The 12,282-nt window shown below is 39.2% G+C and overlaps 2 protein-coding genes across 2 annotated transcripts; one reads left to right on the plus strand and one right to left on the minus strand.

Annotated features, from left to right (window-relative positions):
* Positions 1–117: 117 nt before the first annotated feature.
* On the minus strand, positions 118–4,140 carry LOC137122930 (potassium-transporting ATPase subunit beta-like). Its single transcript, XM_067496169.1, has 7 exons — positions 3,830–4,140; positions 2,578–2,706; positions 2,371–2,484; positions 2,073–2,278; positions 1,916–1,978; positions 1,698–1,790; positions 118–887 (listed from the first exon to the last, which is right to left on the minus strand). Exons 1-7 carry the CDS (start codon positions 3,939–3,941, stop codon positions 729–731), a joined length of 876 nt encoding a protein of 291 aa, XP_067352270.1. The 5' UTR covers positions 3,942–4,140; the 3' UTR covers positions 118–728.
* A 1,413-nt stretch (positions 4,141–5,553) lies between these two features.
* Positions 5,554–12,206, plus strand: grk1a (G protein-coupled receptor kinase 1 a). The gene is made up of 7 exons (XM_067493195.1): positions 5,554–6,351; positions 8,027–8,154; positions 8,550–8,707; positions 9,665–9,748; positions 10,230–10,354; positions 10,835–11,036; positions 11,491–12,206. The coding sequence occupies exons 1-7, from the start codon at positions 5,650–5,652 to the stop codon at positions 11,781–11,783; spliced, it is 1,692 nt and encodes a 563-aa protein (XP_067349296.1). The 5' UTR covers positions 5,554–5,649; the 3' UTR covers positions 11,784–12,206.
* Positions 12,207–12,282: the final 76 nt, after the last annotated feature.

Raw genomic sequence — 12,282 nt, forward strand, 5'->3', positions numbered from 1 at the left:
TAAAGTACTAGAAGTAAAAGAGATGACTATGAGAATTGGTGTTAACTCGTAACCCATAACCATAATCTTTTTCAAGGAAACGGTGTCTGGCTTCCGAGATCTCTGAGTCAGGGAAACCCCGTCTAATAACGGTGCAGTAATCTTCAGTGGATGAGACAGATCTACATGTGTTTCTGAGTGTGATAGCACATGCAAGCATACCTGTACGATGTAAGCTGATAACCCACAAACTGTGTAGTCAGCAGATTTATGAGAAAACTTATCAACGTCATCATCCTATTACCGAGGTTACAGTTGCAGTACTCTACAGACCAGCAAAATAGGATTTTACCTCTTTTACATTTGGATTGTTTTTCCATATGTGATATATAAATTAAAATGAATTCATAACTGAGCTGGTAACTTGGAGAGCAAAGTGAATTTTCAAAGTGAATTTCTTTTAAATTGAAAAACTTTGTTTATTTCAGACATTTGTCATGGCATTCAAAGACACATTTAACATTTTTATTTGTTTTACTCTAAATTCCCCTAAAGAATCCAGTTGTATTTCAGTCATAACTGCACTGTTTATTTTATGCGAAAATCTGAAAATCATATGACGTAAAAGTTTCTGATTCACTCAGCAAAGCATAACAAATGCTATTGACATTTTAGAGTAAAGAAAGAATTAAGTGGGTCTATAATGTTCTCTCAGGTGAGCTGGTCACTCGTTTGAGTATTTTCTGTTCTCATTTCACTGATTGGAGGTAGAAGATGACTTTTCCCTCGTAAGGGTCGTGGTAGTGTTCGAAGGTGATTTGGTCGGCGACCACCCTGCATTGGAGCTTGGCTTTCATCTTTCTGACCAGGCTGAACCGAACTGCCACCAATGGGTTTACATAAGTTGGCTAAAGCAAAAGAGGAGAGGGGAAACGCAGATTATTGATTAACCTTAAAAGAAGAGTTCCACATTTATACTTAAGTGTTGTCTCGACGTGATGAGTTTATTGCAACTCTTACATCTAGAATTAATATGAACCAAACAAGATATAATGTGTCAATCAGTGAGCTTTCGAGCTGGTGGCAAGCGGACAGACAGACATGGTTCGCTTTTTCCCAATGTTTTTAGTCTTTTTGCTATAACTGCTGGTTTTAAAGGCAAATGCATACGTGTTGCTGAAGACGGTACACAAGGTATCTAAAACTTGTGTTTTTCTAAAAAGCCTTTTAATTCAAATTCAAAAAAAAAAAAAAGGGGCTGTGGACATCTAATAGATCACCTGCCTGTGGTAATTTGATAAAAGGAGTTCATGTGAGGGGTAAGCATTTACAGCTGGATTAACCCACCAGTGGTCCCCTGAATATATCAAACTGATTAACATTATACACAATGTTAACTTTGAAGATAAAAACTTCTTTTGTTCGATTTGTTCGAACTATTTTTTTTTAGCTAGTTTTTGTTTTTTTAAACAAGGCCTTTGGATTAAGCTGGGTGGAGTCATCTTAAGTTCCTTGTCACTGAAGTTAAAAAATAACCTTTGCATGTGTATGTTTCTAAATGTGAATAAATCAACTGACATAATTTGAAACATTGGGCATAGTTGCCTGCTTTGCCAAGTAGGAAAAAGCCTTACAGTGAATATTTTAAAGTCATAAATACATTTGTACATTGATGGTGTTATAGTCACATTTAGTGGTTGGATGGGTTTCCTGGTTACCTGTGCCAGTTTTCCATAGTAGGGAAAGTAGGAGAGATCCATAATTCCATTGTTAGGGAAATACTCAATATTCTCCACATTGTCATTTCCTTCCTGTAACAAACAAATGCCTATTTATTTATTTTTATTTATTCCAAATAGAATATTTGAGGTACGGACTGGATCTGTGCAGTTTGTTCACAAGAAGAGAGAGTCCAATGAGAAGAGTTGTTGCTCACCAGTATAGTGCAGTTGACATATGGGGCAATACCAGTGTGATTAGAAGGAAAGAAGTCTATGATCTGCGAAGCGAAAAAACATTTACTTCTTTAGTCATCGTTTTTTTAAACTATCTAGTGCCCGCAAGGATAATTGTTAAAAAAAAAAAAAACATACCCTGTTCATCTTAATGACAACACAAGGCCTGGTGGAGCTGTAGCCAAACGTTGGGTCCTCCAGTCCTGAGCAGGGTCCCAGCATGCTTTGTGTGAAAGGACATACCCACTTGGTGTGGTGAGGGGCAGAGAAAGTTTTCTGGATGAAGTACTTTCCCTTGGTGCAGTTGTTGTTGTTATATTCCAGCTGCTTGGTGTCATTGTAGGCTGAAGGACACAAACACTTACAGGGTTTGCACGGCATCATTGAAACAAACTGTGTACAATGTTAAATAATTGCCAGTTAGATAAATACTAACGCTTCAGGAACTTGTGAAGGATTTTGGACATCTTCGTCCAGCTGGCCTTGTCTGACGTGTTGTAATTGATTTCAATGACTTCCTCTCCATAAGTGTCGGGCCACACCATCACCCCTGAACAACCAAACAGAGAGGTGGTTATGAGCCACTGAAGTTTCATTTGTTAATAAGTTGTTGTTGTTGTTGTTGTTGTTGTTGTTGTTTTACCTGGAGATTTTAGCCGGTCCTTGTAGTCAGGGGCATATGGATCCAAGGTGTACATTAGCACCCAGATGGCCAAAGAAAAGAGGCCTGTCATCACCACGTAGAAGGCTACATAATAAAGACTGATGTACACTGTAAAGGAAAGAAAACGTTTTTTATCACCTCTCCTAAAGTTTCTTTGATGTTGTAAATGTCTGATTTTTAAGTTTTTTCTTAGACATTTGTAGATGTTGTTGTACCTGAGCATGTACAATATTGTATACAATAACAAAAAATAGAAAAAAACTTTTAATATCTATAGTAAATGCTAGGATGTAAATACTGAAAATACAGAGGTCAGTGTGTCCTTTGTTGATGCGAGCAGAACTTAATCTGATAAGATCTGTAATCTGTAAAATCAAACAAAACAATCTATTTCCGTCTGCTTGCTGCAAACATACGCCCTGCTGGGGTAAAAGGACACAAAATGTCACAGTGGTACATATAAAGAAAAGTACATGATGTGTGGCTGACCTCACGTTTGCTTGTTGCAAAAATTTTAGCTTCTGTTTTTGGATTTGATTTCAATATTTCTCTTGACTCAAATGACAATGGAGTCAGAATATTTAAAGTCTTTTACACAAAACACAATACTCATGGCCACGAGCAGAGGTGTTAATGTTACTACATTTATTGTTCGCCTAAAATTAGAAGTTGGTGTGGGTTAGATATTATAGGCAAAATATATGAAGATCCTGTAGAATATCTTTGAAATGTGCACTGTTATTGAATAAAATACCTAACAGTATACTTTACAAAGGAGCCATCTTGACACATTATGAGTACTTCTTATACCTGCAGTACAATTAATTTTCATACCTTTACATTTTAAAAGCATCACCTTTGCTTGAAATTGAATAGTGTGTTTATCTTGGATCATAACTTCTGCTGCTGATCAAAAGTACATTGAAGAAGTCATGCGATGTTGAAATCTGTCTTCCTTTTAACTAGATATGAAAATAACCGATCTCCAGTCTCAGTAATGAAGCACTGTCTGGAGTAACACAAAAACAGACTTTTATACTACACCTGGTTTAAACTTTAATTTTACAATAAATGATGATGCAGTGTGCCAGGAAGAGATCAATCCAGAGCCAATCCTGAGATTAATTCACTGTATCTTTTCTTGTAAGCAAATCATTGCATTTCTCTAGTTTATGTATTTGATAAGCACGTACTGTATATTTCTACGGTTAATGTGTCACTTTAATCTTACCCCATTTCTCTGGCGTTCTCCCCATAAACGTCCCATTGTCTGAGTTCCAGACAAAATGGCCAAAGTCTTCACATCGCTGGCCACAAGTCCTCTTTTCCTTCAGGGTGGCCATGATGAAAATCTGTGCTGAGCAGGATGCTCAACAGGTTTTTATTTCCTTTACTCAACTGTATATTTTATTTTTCAGGTAATTTTTCCTTTCTCCTGTGGCTCCCCAAAGATTTTGAGGCCCTTTCAGCTATGTTTTGACCCCTGCCTCATTCTCTTTTAAAGCTAAAACTCTCTCCTAGGACGACGTTCCAGAGTGTAATGCATGTGTTTTCTCTTATTTATAAGGCTGCGATAATGTGGGCAGGGACACTGAGATGAACCCACGTAGGTACAGGTAAACGTCCTTCCTCAGAAACTATGTCCTTTGCTCCTTGAAGAAACCTCAGGATCACCTTCAACAACAGTTTAGCTTGTTTCAGTCTGAAATATAAACTGGTGGAAAAAATTAAGAGCCAAATTTGCTTTAAAAGAATTTAAGGGAGATATATGGATGTTATTAACTTAACTTACAAAGTGTAAAAAAATCTCTTATTCAAAGTTCCCAAGGTAGACATTTTTAAATTTCAGTTTTTAACAATCGAATAAATAACATAATTCTCAAACATATAAATAATTTTAAGCCCTGAGACTGCCTTAAATGCAGGATTAATAATTTATTTAGGATTTAGGATGCTACAGAACAATCCTAAGTCACAGGCCACTGCTTTTGACCTTTACAGGTAAATAAACATCTTTCATTTCGGTTACACTTATATGCACCACTGTCAGTATTGTATATGTTTGTAAGGCAACCGTACCATAACAGTCCACTGCCATGCTAGAAGCTCTCTAGAAGTGTATATTATTTTAGGGTGATAACATGCTTATATTAAATGCTTGTAGTTTGCTGGTTTTTGTTTAAAAACGATTAGTGATCCAACAATGCGCTAGAGACAAAGTTGTTATAATTCATCCAGGGAAGACCATGGATATATGTAGCAGACTTTATTGCAGTCTACCCAATCAAACCATATAGGGAATACTTGTGAAAGAACAACATTGTCATGCCTAAACTTTTGCAACTAAAATGTTTTAAAGATACTTATTAGAGGAAAACGCAATAAAAATGTAAAGTTCTAAAACCACTTATGTTTTTTAGAACGACAGGTTTTAAGACCAAAAACATTCCTCTTTCTGACAGTAGACGGTTTAAAATTGGTGGGGCTCTGCAGAAGCACAATCTACTGTGAACACATCTCCACAACATTCCCGTCATTACCAGCTCACTGCACGCAGAGCATAGTTATCTCCCCTCACCCTCCTTCCTTGTCACTTTTATTTTCTGTCTCTCGATCTCTCCATCATGTTCCCTGAGCCCTTGTTTTCCTCTGTTCTCTCCTCTTCATCTGCATTTGGCACGTGGTTTAGCAGAGGATAAAGCATTACAGAGTGGATAAATCGCTTTGTGGAAAGGTGATGAGTCAGGTAGATCTGCATGTGTGTCTGCATGTGTGTGAAAGGAAGAGATGGGACTCTCAGGTTTAGTGAAACCCTCACTAAGGGGAAACTCTCAGGTGTCTGTGGCTGTGTGCAACGAGCAGACTGTCAGATGTGTAATACACACTGCTTCTGGACCACTGGAGGAAGACATTAATATCACATTTCTTTTTATTTTTATATGCATTTTTTAGCTATTTCATCTTCACTGCTACTTTCTTCTTTTTTGCAGTTTTTCTACTCTGCATATCAAATTTCTCAGTCCCTTCTCTGACCTTTCCCACTGTGACATCATGGACATTGGTGGCCTGACGACAGTGGTAGCCAACTCTGCCTACATCTCAGCCCGCGGGAGCTTTGATGGCACTGCCAACCCTGCATCCAATCGAGACAAGAAGTACCACTCCCGTCTGAAGCTGCCTCACATCACAGTGTGTGAGGGTCTGCGGGAGACTCTCGACCTGGGCTTCCAGACGGTTTGTGTGGAGCAGCCCATTGGCAAACGTCTCTTCCAGGAGTTCTTAGACTCCAACAGAGAGTATAAAGGACCGTGCCGCCTGTGGAAGGATATTGAGGAGTACAATATGGCAGAGGATGACGATCGGGTTAAAAAAGCAAGCAAGATATTGTCCCGCTACATGGAGCCCGAAGCCAAGTATTTCTGCCCGTTCCTGCCTGAAAACTGCATCACAAAGGTCAAAGAGAAACACCAAGAGGCCGGGGATGATCTTTTTAATGAGACCATGGACAGTGTGACGGACTTTCTCAAAGAAGTACCCTACACTTTCTTCCTGGAGAGTATGTATCTGAAAAGGTTTCTGCAGTGGAAGTGGCTAGAGATGCAACCGATGGGAGAGGACTGGTTCCTAGATTTTCGTGTATTAGGTAAAGGGGGTTTTGGGGAGGTGTCTGCCTGTCAGATGAAGGCCACAGGGAAACTGTACGCCTGCAAAAAGCTCAACAAGAAGAGGCTGAAGAAAAGAAAAGGCTACGAGGTAAGTAAGTCCTTTCTTAGAGGAAAAGAGGGAAAATTGTAAAGATGCCAATGAATTACTTGCAGTCTGTACAATGGTTGACTTTTGGAAAAGTTTTTCACTTGTCCAGGTCTTTCATAGGCTGTATCTGTGTGAACTACAGTCAGTAACTAGATGCCTTGTGCATAACATTAGGCACGATTGGCTTATATGATTAGTGCCTTCAACCTTAGAACATTTTGATCTACTTATAAAGTGCCAATCCTGCCATGTTTATAAATGGAGAAGCTCTGGGATGGATTTTCTAATGTTCTGCTCAGTCCCCAAATCAGAAACAATAAAATGTGCTGAGCTTCATAAACTAATAATGTTGCTAAAATGATCCAGTTCTCAGCCATTGCCTGGACAGATTAGACAAATGTTTAAAATGTTTAAAATATGGTCTCTGGATGAGTTTCTACAGTATGTGGACACTGATATTGCTACATCAGAATGATCAAAATTGGTACAACACTGTGGTGTATATCAAGATTTGTCTTGTCAACTGAGGAAAATAACTATAATAGTATCTTAATATAGAAGATATAGGTGGTTAATGAGGAAATTGCAGATTTAATAACTATACTTATACACTGTGCCTTTTAGTAAGATTAAGTTTGTTACCACAATTCAACTTACTTCTCAAACTCCTTTACTTTGTATTTACAAAAATACTTAATAAAGTACTTTTTTTTGTAAATACAAAGCCATTGTACAAAGTTCGTGTTGTGCTGGAGCCTCTCCCAGTCGTCACCAGTCTAACACAAGGTTACACATTCAACAAACAACCATTCACACTCACATTCACACCTTGTATTCGGGGACGTTCGATCTGCGAGGCAGCAGAGTTAACCAACATGCTGCCCCATGAATACAGAAATAATAATGAATTTACCCCTATTTATTAAAAAGTGCAGTTATTTCTTCCTTTGTGTCCCATGGTATTTTTCCTGTTGCAACTACATTTAAAGAGCAACATCAATACTTTTGCACCTGCCTTGAAGGGATCTAGTATGTTGAATACCTTTATAGGAATGCTACTAAACTTCCCTCCACCGTTTCTGTATTTAAAGTATGGCTCAGCTGAATGACTGATCATGTCACCAGGAGAGTTTCCTGTTCACAATTTGTCATCTAGAATAGTTGGGGAGGAGCCAATCTACCAGGATTATAACCTCTGCAGTGCGAACAACCAAATGATCTAAACTGAAAATGTATTCATTTGTTTCTTAATTGTTTGTAAAGACTATTAAAACCTGATTGAAAGATGTTTTTAAATTATACATTGAACAGCATCGGTTGAAAGTTAACACATGATTTCCGACGGCTCTCTGGACGTCAGTGTCATGTTCCACCTTCTCACAACAAATCGCAGAAACTCCTCACCACACTGTGTATCACAACATAAAGCCTGAAAATGTGTTGTCCTATGACTCACTGACAATGAAGTTGAGCAGTTGTGCCTGTACAAGATGACGGGGTGGCTCCAGTGAAACACTGTGAAAAGAATCAGTGGATCTCAGCTTTGAACAACACACCCACAATCACTGTTGTTATGTGAACCGCAACCCAAATATTTGAATGTCTCCGGTAAAGATGGTAGCACAGCAGACAGTAGAGCATTTACTCATACCTGCTACCCCTTTCCATTCTGAAGGGGGCAATGGTGGAGAAGAGGATCCTGGCTCGAGTTCACAGCAGGTTCATTGTGTCTCTGGCTTATGCCTTCCAGTCAAAAACAGAACTGTGTCTGATCATGACCATCATGAACGGAGGAGACCTGAGGTGAGATCCCGCACTCACTTACACGCTAAAGACAACTTTAGGATTATGCTTGGATATTTACATCTGATATTCCTTTGGCCTTATTGGGATTTCATGTAGCATAAAAAATTGCATCAGTGATTCTTGGTGCCTGTTATAATATCCCACAGCAAGATTTCAGCTATACAAATCAGATTTTGTTTGCTGTTATATTTTGCAAAGTAAAACATCAAATCCTCACATGTAAGATTATGGAACCAGTGAGTGTTTGTCATTTTTTCTGATGATGGAAAACAAAATGTAAAATATTTTTTTAATTTATTAATTATGCCACACAAATGTGTTGCGTCTCATTAGCAACGACAAATGTGCATGTTTCTTAAGGAAATGTTTTATATGTGTTTCCTTGCCCACAGGTATCACATATATAACGTGGATGAGAACAATCCAGGCTTTGAAGAGCCACGGGCCGCCTACTATGCTGCTCAGATCATCCAGGGCCTGGAGCATCTCCACCAGAAGAGGATCATCTATAGAGACCTCAAACCAGAAAACGTGCTGCTAGATAATCAAGGTCAGACACATGTGTACGAGAAAAGAAAGGCTTTAATGTTTAACGCAGCTCATTTCTGTATTCAGATCACACTGTATAAAGATCAACGGCTTTCAGCTTGTCCCTTAAGGGGTTGCCACAGCGGAGCGTGATCCACACATTGATTTGCCATGAGTTTTTACACTGCAGGCCCTTCCTACCACAACCGTCCAATTTTATCAGGGTTAAGGAATGGCACCAAGGCGCACCTGGCAGGGTGGAATTCGAAGCCGTGGCCTTCTGCACCCCAACCCTCTTTAAACTAAGAGTTCAACAGTAAATTATGCTGTCTGATTTTTGGACGACTAAAGTGTAAAAGAGTAACTTGACATTTTAGGGACAATGCTTATCTCTTGCGAGGAATTGGGTCAGAAAACTGATACCGCTCTCATGTCTGTTAATTAGAAAGGCGGACCCAGGGAATCTGTGTCTGTTCACATGCTACACTGCCTCTGTAATAAAGGCAACCTGTGGTTGTACCAGGTGACTTCCTGTAATGTTGAACATAGCTGGGTGAATGCCTGCAGTTTCCCTACTTCACAAAGCTAAACTTACCATCTCAAAGCTTCATATTCAACCTGTTGACAGGAAAGTGGCTTTTTCATCTGACGAATCGCAGTAAAGCAAATACACATTTCCCCCAAACATTTTCCTCTGGAAAATTTAATTCCAGAGCCACTCAAGACCACAACAGCTCAGATATGTTTTAACCCCTCCTCATCTCCCGTCTTGCCCTCCTGAGCCCACAACACACACACATGCTGGTCTGTATAAACACACTTTCAAACCTGCAGTACATACTGTGTACCCCTAACACAAGGACACCTTTACGTTATCACAGTACCACAGGTTAATGACTCCGAGACTTAATGTGCAGGTCAACATTCATATCTGTGACGTCCATAGCTCTTGGCATTACCTTGCTGTTTGTCCTCACAGGTAACGTCCGTATCTCTGACCTTGGTCTGGCTGTGGAGCTGGCCGACGATCAGTTTAAAATCAAGGGCTATGCTGGGACTCCAGGTACAGTCGAAATATAATCCAAACTGAAATTAACCTGATGTGTCCAGAAAACAAGCAGTCTCATGGTATTTACTTTAATACTGTTTTCCTTTCAGTATATAGTATATTGACTCCCGTATGTATGTACATCCTCAATGAAACTAAACGCCTTGTTATAAAACTGCATACTGATTAAACAAAGCAAATATCTCTTCTTAAATTGAATTAATGTTATGTATAAGCATGGATAGATAATATAAACACAGTGCATGCATATACTGCATGGTCAATTTAGTTGGTTTATTTGATTTTTTAAGAAATTTTTATTTTTCATAAGGAAGGATTTTACAAGGGCAGTTATGTCTTTTTGTAGACCGCGTTAAAAATTTTTTTTTTTTTTACATGTACATTTAGTATTATAAATTTGAAATGGATCCTTTACATCATATCCAAATGTCTATTGTTTAACTGAAAGGTGTTAATCCTTGTGTCTCACCCGTAGGTTTTATGGCCCCAGAGTTGCTGAAGGGAGAGGAGTATGACTACTCTGTGGACTACTTTGCTCTGGGGGTCACTCTATATGAGTTTCTGGCTTCCAAGGGTCCCTTCAGAACACGAGGAGAGAAGGTCAATATACTGTGTTTTGGTTTTTTACCTGCTCTAAATGCATGTATAACAGGTTATACATGCATCAAATTTTTTTTAATGTTTTTTTCTTTTGGCCTCTTCCTTCACCTGTTTCTTATAGTCGTTTCAACTGCTGGCTTTTTTATCTGATGTTTAAACCTGCATTTATTAAGTCTGTGCGATAACACAGTAGCAGATTATGTAGCTCGACCTCTAGTGGTCGGATGCTGATACTGCTGTGAAATCTGAAACCCTGAACACTGGTGTATATTTTGTTACATGAGCATGATCATGTTTACCTGAATTGTCTGGATTCACCTGTATGTCCTGCAGATAAATAAGAAATGAGAGATGTCCATGTTAATGTTAATACTTTAACCTGAATGTGTGATGTATTCAAATGCTTTAAAAGGAAAAAATATGTTAGAGTTGGAGTGATATCACCGAATGTATCTCTGCTGCTCATTTTTCTGTTTTAAGGTTGAGAACAAGGTGGTGAAAAAGCGAATTCTGAACGACCCAGTAACCTTTCCTGAGAGGTTCAGTGAAAAAGCCCGCTCCATCTGTGAGGGTCTGCTGTGCAAAGAGGTCGACAAGAGGCTCGGCTTCACGAACGGCTCGTGTGACGAGCTCAGGGCGCATCCCTTCTTCAGCGAGATCAATTGGAGGAAGCTGAATGCAGGTCTGTTTCAGACAGAAACATGTTGAATTAGTGTTTCTCAGTCTTACACTGTTCTGTCCGTACTATGTAGCACTTCTGCTCACTTATCACTAAGAAACCTTGATATTTTATAATGCTGCTACATTAAGGTGTATTGAAAAACTCTGCTTGTGGTGAAAGACGTAAGTGCTCCTGGAGAGTTCCATACAGAAAAGTTTTTATTTATAAAACGCCCACTTCAATGAATTAAAGTGGAAGGTTAATTAAGCTTTAACAAATATGGGCTGAAACATTTAAAAACACATCATGCATCAGCACACTTGTGTATGTCCAAAGTTTTAAGCCCACACACCTGCATTAAACACTTTATTTATGGCCCTATTAGTCCATTGAGGATGGATGATTAAAGACCAAAGATAGAAATAACCCCAACCAGCACTTAATGTCTGCATCTTCCTGTGTGGTGTCTCCTCAGGGATCCTCACACCGCCCTTTGTGCCAGACTCTAAGACAGTTTATGCCAAGGACATCGATGGTGTTGGGGCCTTCTCCACAGTTAAAGGTGTGCAGCTGGAAGACAAGGACAAAGAACTTTTTGATGAGTTTGCCTCGGGGAACATCTCCATCCCATGGCAGGAGGAGATGATCGACACGGGGATCTATGGAGAGCTCACAACCTGGGGGCCCAATGGCGCTTTGCCCAACGACTTGCGGCGTGAATCTATCCTGGAGCAGCCGCCCAGGTCCTCCACCTGCACAGTGTCATAAGAGGCTACAGAGCATGAATGACTCCATGTGAACTGTTTGTTTATCATTCAATCAAACTTTATTTGTTAAGCACCTTTAAGACTTGTGCACAGCTTTGTGGTGGATTGAAGGGAATGAATGATGATGATTAAGTCTTTTTGTAACAGCAGATCAGATAGATAAAGGCCTCCCTGCATTGTTACCTGCACTTTTTTTCCACTATTCTGCTATGATACTAACCAGTATTTCACAGATCGGGTTTGTTTGCTTATTAATGCACAATTAAAGTGAACTGATTTTTCTTTAGTGCTGCACACATTTGTATTGCTTTAGCTGTTTAAACATTATACTGCTGTTGTACAGTTGCTCCCTTTACCTCCGATACATTTTACATGAGATGACAGAGATTATGTGACATGACACACACACAGAAACACACACACACATACCTGTAAAGTAATGTGTTTCACTTCTTTGTCTGTATTTGCACTTTTTGCTTCTTTACTGTATTATGAGCAGT

The sequence above is a fragment of the Channa argus genome, chromosome 2 (assembly GCF_033026475.1).
Source record: "Channa argus isolate prfri chromosome 2, Channa argus male v1.0, whole genome shotgun sequence".
In the NCBI taxonomy this organism is placed as follows: domain Eukaryota; kingdom Metazoa; phylum Chordata; class Actinopteri; order Anabantiformes; family Channidae; genus Channa; species Channa argus.

Coding starts and splice junctions, on each gene's coding strand:
- LOC137122930 (XM_067496169.1), bottom strand. CDS start 3,941: ATGGCCACCCTGAAGGAAAAGAGGACTTGTGGCCAGCGATGTGAAGAC. Junction 2,707..3,829: donor GAGAACGCCAGAGAAATGGG/GTAAGATTAAAG, acceptor TTTCCTTTACAG/TGTACATCAGTCTTTATTAT. Junction 1,791..1,915: donor ATGTCAACTGCACTATACTG/GTGAGCAACAAC, acceptor TGTTTGTTACAG/GAAGGAAATGACAATGTGGA.
- grk1a (XM_067493195.1), top strand. CDS start 5,650: ATGGACATTGGTGGCCTGACGACAGTGGTAGCCAACTCTGCCTACATC. Junction 6,352..8,026: donor AGAAAAGAAAAGGCTACGAG/GTAAGTAAGTCC, acceptor TCCATTCTGAAG/GGGGCAATGGTGGAGAAGAG. Junction 8,155..8,549: donor ATGAACGGAGGAGACCTGAG/GTGAGATCCCGC, acceptor CCTTGCCCACAG/GTATCACATATATAACGTGG.